The sequence below is a fragment of the Bison bison genome, unplaced genomic scaffold, assembly GCF_000754665.1.
Source record: "Bison bison bison isolate TAMUID 2011002044 unplaced genomic scaffold, Bison_UMD1.0 scf7180017864379, whole genome shotgun sequence".
Taxonomy (NCBI): Eukaryota; Metazoa; Chordata; class Mammalia; order Artiodactyla; family Bovidae; genus Bison; species Bison bison.
Genome location: NW_011494951.1, coordinates 8,841,340 through 8,847,339, shown reverse-complemented (window position 1 = coordinate 8,847,339; position 6,000 = coordinate 8,841,340). Strand labels below are relative to the sequence as shown.

Below are 6,000 nucleotides of genomic sequence, written 5' to 3'. Positions count from 1 at the left end.
ATACAAAAGAACATTTTATTTTAACATGAAAATATCACAAAAATTAGTAAGCCTGAGATGTAGGGTTTTGGTGAAAAACAAGAGGCTTGTAGTGTTTTGGCTGCTGATAAAGATGCATGTATTGATAGCTGGGGTGAAAGCAGAAGAATGCACTTATTTCTTCTGCATGTCAGTATCTTCAGACACAGTAAGCCACATGCACCCTTTCTTTCCTTGTTGAACAGAGGCCGGTCAGCTGTTCTTAGTTCCAGCGGAAGTGGATCTGACGTGGGCGATCAGCACCTTCCTTTACCAATGGCTTATGGAACTCACGTCCTGCACGGGAGTGGATATTTGCCCAACAAAACTCACAGTAATACTGCAGGCAAGTGACATTGGCACAAAAAAAGGGAGCAAATTTCCCACCACAGCGTGCACCCTGGCACTCATCACACATCTGGTCATCCAGCACATATGGCTTCACCTCCACCTAGAAAAAGAGGGAAGACAAGTCCTGTCAAGTCTGCTTCAGACCCCACTTTAGCACTGATTTAAGAGGTTCATGCAGTGTTCTAGAGAAATGGAGCAGCACTCAATGCTGAAAGGAAGAGGCATATTCTTAGCGTGATAGTTCCGCCATGGTGGTTTAATCACTAAGTCATGACAGACTCTTGCAATCCCATGGACTGTAGCCTGCCAGGCTCCTTTGTCCATGGGATTCTCCAGACAAGAATACTGGAGTGGGTTGCCATTTCCTTCTCCAGAGGATCTTCCTGACCCAGGAATCAAACCTAGGTCTCCTGCATTGCAGGAAGAGTTTTTACCAATTGAGCTATGAGGGAAGCCCAGTTTCACCACCCTGTAGGTTCAAAGTACATCATTTTGTTCTTGCAGTAATCTTTTTATAGGTCTTAGGTTCATAATTGACCATGTGACTCAATGAGCACTTAGTTTGGTAATTTTATTGTATTTTGATATGTTTCTTCTGAAAACTGTTAATTGAATACTATTTACATCACTTTATTCCCCAAATACAAAAAATAATTTATAAAAACTGTAAAATCCTAATTGATTCACAAAACATTCCACCCTCACCTTTCTTGAAGTTGACATCTTTAACACACCTGTGTATTGATCTTCTCAGAGGTGGGGGTAACCGTGAGTTAAAATGAGCAGGGCATGGAAGACAAATGCACTTACACCTTTGTTCTCTCTTCCCAGCCCCACCGGTGAGATGGCACAACTGTAACAGCCCCTGGTCCTGGCAATGCTGCTCTACTGCAGGTGAGAGCTGTGCCCTGTTCATAAATAACTGGTACCACTAAACCAGAGCTGTGGATGATTCTATGAAAGGCATGTCTAGACTTCTGAGAACTAGTAAGACAGAAGTCAAAGTCCCACTGTGACAGTGTGACTCAGGAGAAGGTCTCAGACTTAAGTCAGCTCTTGATGCTAAAGCTCTTGACCTCAGTTTCCATACCTATGAGATGAGAAAGGCACCAGACCCTGCTTCCTAGAGTTGTGAGGATTAGATGACGCAAGTAAAAGCATGTAAAACAGTGCTTGGTACCTGGTAAAATACTCTGTGAATTAGCACTGGCCACTATTAGCTGCAACAGCCTTACTTTCTGGCTTGTGAGAACTTTATGAATGACAGGTTACTGCTTCTGTCTGACTGAATAGTGCCAGGCAGTCTAAGATCTCTGCACTTCCTGAGAGGAGAGAAAACTGAGTGTTTAAATGGCTTGGTTTGCCCAAGGTAAAAAAATAATGACCTGATGATTTCTATTTTGAGTGTATTCTACTGAAATACTTGCATTTGTATAGAAAATAAACATATAAGGGTATTTTCTTCAGCATTATTTTGAACAAATACAATAACAACAAACTGGAAACAACTTAGCTGACTGATAAAAAGAACTGTAGAACATTTGATAGGAAAGTAATGAAATAACATTTTTATTTACATTTGTATTGGTCAAAAAGTGCATTTTCAGTACGATCTTATGAAAAACCCAAAGGAACTTTTTGGTCAACCTAATATTTCATGGTTAGGGTTAGGATAAACCTGAAAAAAAAAGTGAAAGTTAGTTGTTCAGTCACGTCCAGCTCTTTGTGACCCCATGGACTGTGGCCCACCAGGCTCTTCTGTTCATGGAATTCTCCAGGTAAGAATACTAGAGTGGGTTGCCATTCCCTTCTCCAGGGGATCTTCCTGACCCAGGGATCGAACACAGGTCTCCTGCATTGCAGGCAAATTCTTTACCATCTAAGCCACCAGGGAAACCCAGTAAGCTTTGGATCAGCAGCTTACAGGACTTGAATGATTTTCCAGTATGCAACTTACACGTTTATCAATATCACCGTGCTGAAGCTGAACGAACCGGGCACTGATGGCAGCAATGTAGCTCTGCTGATTGGAGAAAGCAACTCGACCAGCACCTTTTGGATATTTCAGCTCTGGATCTGTATCAATCCCTGCATAACACACGCCACCATACAGCCGGTCCATGATCATAGCAAGCTCCACTGGAAAAGAAAAGAAGTGCACATCAAATGGGAGAGAACACAGTGAATGAATCAACAGTCTTAAAGTTTTTTTTTTTTTTTAAGTGAAAGTCAATAGGATAATGCTCTCTTCTAGATCCAGTCCTCTGTCTTGCACACTAGGGACCATCTGTTCTCACCACAGAAGTGGACTGCTCAGCTGCCCACTGGACCAGTCATATGATATCTAACAGGCCCTGTAGCAGGCACTGCGTCCTACACGGTGCTCCTGACCTTTCGCTACCTGTCTATGCGTGCCCCAGTGTGTTTTCACTGACTCAGTAAGTGACGGAAAAGATGAAGTTGCCAACTCAAGAGGCTTGGCTTCATCCTTCCTATTTTTTCTGTTTCCCTCAGTGCATGCAATCCCATGAACTTGATTTCCAGACATATCTAGAATCCAACTGCTCTGCCTCCATGACTAACATTCTGTTTCAAGGTACCGTTATTTTTCATCAGATCATGGCAATAGCTTTATCACTTCGTTTCTCATCCGTGCTCTTCCCACCCCCAAGTTTATTTTCAAAACAGCACCAAGGGTGATTCTCTTGAAGATATTGCAGATGGCAATGGCTTAACTGAAATTTCTGCTTGGGAACTCTGAATGGAGGCACAAACTAGTCTTCAAAACCACAATCTTCTTCCACCTACTCCAGTGTTCTTGATCTTCTTAGTAATGGTACCACTGTCTACCTAGTAGCTTAAGACTGAAAATTGAGATTGAGCCTTTGCATTTACTTCATAAATACCTGTAACACTTGTTCACTTGGCTCTTCTACCACCACCACCACTAATCCAAGCCACTGCTAACTGTCTCCTGGACTGTAATAACAGGCTTCAGAATTGGTCCACCTATATCTACTCTCAACTCAACTCTCCCCTCCACAAGTCATCAGCTAAACTAGTCTTTCAAAAATGCAAATATGATGTCTCTCTCTTTTACTTAAAAACCCTTCATTGGTTTCCCACTGCTCTGAGGATAAATATCAAATTAGCTGTTAGACTTTTATGATCTGACTGCTATTTACTTTTTCAGTGTCTTCTGTGTCTCTTCCCTCATTCCTTATACCTTAGGTGGTGACTCTGGACTCCCCTCAGTCCCTCTGATGCACTTGGCCTCCCTCCACCGAATGTCTTTGAATATGCTTGACCCCTTTATCTGAAACACACTCCACACAAACTCCTTCTGTTCAATCTTCATATGTCAGCTCAAATATTAGGCCACATCACGTTCCCTTGCTTTATGCCCTTCTGTTTCCTATCGTGCATCTTTGTAGTAGGTGCACCTGTAAGTATTTACACGTGTGAACAGTCCTTTAACATGCACCTCCCATACTGGAAGAGGGTGTTCTCAGTGATGCAAGGAGCTGACACACTTCACAAGGGTGCACAGTATCATAAAACCTGCTTGTACTGTGGGCATTTATGTCTATAATTATGTACCATATGACATCTTCTGGTAGATCTCTGGATTCTGATGACTGATGAACATAAGTCTGTCATTCAGGTATCTAAAGTGTCTTTCAGATATCAGAATCAACCTGCATCAAATAAACAGACCCCAAATTCTCACATCTTGGACAGTTACACTTAAGCAGACTTAAGTGCCTGAGTGGATTCTTCTTATAGAGTCTGTCTGGAGTTAGCTATACATAGTGATACATGGTTGTCCTATTCTCCAGTTCCTTAATGGTCTCAAGAGCAGTTTTTAGAATTTGTCTCGATTCTCCAGCAAGCAGCTGTTGGAGGAGAATCTGCCCTTAGCTGATCCAGTGGTGATATATACACAATAGGTGCCCAATGTTTACTGAATCAATTCATGTTAAATGATTTTTGTAAAGAAACAAAATTTGTTAACATTCTACTTACCAGCCCGCAATGGCCTAGGAACACCTCCAACAAAAATTGTTTTTCGAGGATCCAAAGGCTGAGAACCATCCATCACAAAGTCACTATCACTCAAATTCCAAGGACGGATCTGAACCTGTGAAGAAGATGATACTACGGCCTTAGGTCTCGCTGCTTTAATAGCTGATGAGCTTTCTGCCAATTGTGGTGCTTTCATAATTCAGAATTTTGGACAGATGGTTTGGGAAACAAATTGTTAATATTGTAATCTAGATACTGTAAGTTATATGAAGTTTTAAAAACCGAACCCTTAATGCAGTAGTTTTTTCACTAATAATCATTTCAAAACAATTTTTGGAAAACTTTCATTTGTAGCTTCAAGTTTGAGTAGCATTTACTTACAGGTTTGTCCTTGATGGTTGGGCTGGAAACACACAGATAGAGTTTTCCATCCTCTTCAATACAAGCATCAATCAGTGCCTGAACTGAGCTCTCTTCTTGAAAGAGAAGGAATGCATAGCCTGTAACAGCCATGAAAATGAGGCAGTAAGTCAAGGTCAGTGATTTCATCCCAAACTTCAGTACTGTTTAGAAAACACACACCTTTGAAGTAGATAAAAAATGAACTATCAAATAGGACTACAATCATTACATTTCTATTGGAGAACACAACAACCTGTAGAATACACACAAACACAAACACTCGGTAAATTAACTATATATAGAGCATTTAGTATCTGATATTGTACTAAGAGCTTCACATAAATATTTGATTCTTAGAGTAAGTCCATGAAACATTATTCCCAATTTACAGAAAAAAAGAAAAAGAAAAACAAAACAAACCCTGAGGTGTCAAGTGGTTGAATTACTTGCCCAAAGCCAGTCACATAAGCAAGTAGTTGGTTGATTAATTGCAAACCTAGATCTGCTCTAAGGTTGATACTGTCTCCTTAAACAATTTGGCTGGATTAACCAGTTGAGTCCAGCAGAAGCTACAATTTTCTTCAGGTGCCCTCAGGGAAAGACAAGTTCTAGAGCATACTCTTGGGCAGGTGGGAGGAGCACATGTGGAAAGGCCCTGGAATTCCTGTAAGTAGGGGAAAATTCCATAGTCAACCTGACCACTTCTAAATGATACTAAGAAAACTCTCTTAGGGAGGCTGGAATGAAACAGATTCCTTCAGGATGGGTCAGACTTTTAAATCAAGTCTCAAAGTGGCTGAGCAGCAGAACACTTTTTCCAAACAGTATGGAGACTGGGTTTGTACTTTGGAGTCAAGTTCTTGCTTAGATTCCTATGCTTTTTTGGAAATATGCCCTTCCTCCTTTCCTTGTGACAACCAGTTGTCAATCTTTAATCAGATATTATGTATCCATCAGGCAGAACAGACTTCATTATAAAAAGAAGGCATCAAAATTTACAAGTTTACTATTATGTGATTATTCCCAGTAGCAGATAACTATAAGTGACCTAAAAACACCCCTTTCCCTTGACAAGATTTCTATGCAAACAAATTTAAAGCAATGAAATCTAGTCCCAGTATGAAAATGCCATCATACAGGCCATCCATGTTTGTTCCATTAAACAATGGGAAGAGTGAGTTCATGTTTTACTAGAAGTTAAAA

At 40.7% G+C, this 6,000-nt stretch overlaps 1 protein-coding gene across 6 annotated transcripts in view; it reads right to left on the bottom strand.

Annotated features, from left to right (window-relative positions):
- CPEB2 (cytoplasmic polyadenylation element binding protein 2) overlaps positions 1 to 6,000 on the bottom strand; it is a 66,004-nt gene that overhangs the window by 3,518 nt on the left and 56,486 nt on the right. For all 6 annotated transcript variants that reach the window (XM_010857274.1, XM_010857278.1, XM_010857275.1 and 3 more), the window contains 4 exons: positions 4,777 to 4,895; positions 4,396 to 4,510; positions 2,327 to 2,508; positions 1 to 469 (listed from right to left, as the gene is read on the bottom strand). The exon at positions 1 to 469 is cut by the window's left edge and continues 3,518 nt beyond it. In XM_010857274.1, coding sequence (XP_010855576.1) covers positions 242 to 469; positions 2,327 to 2,508; positions 4,396 to 4,510; positions 4,777 to 4,895 — 644 coding nt within the window. In that variant the 3' untranslated portion in view covers positions 1 to 241. The remainder of the gene's footprint in view (positions 470 to 2,326; positions 2,509 to 4,395; positions 4,511 to 4,776; positions 4,896 to 6,000) is intronic.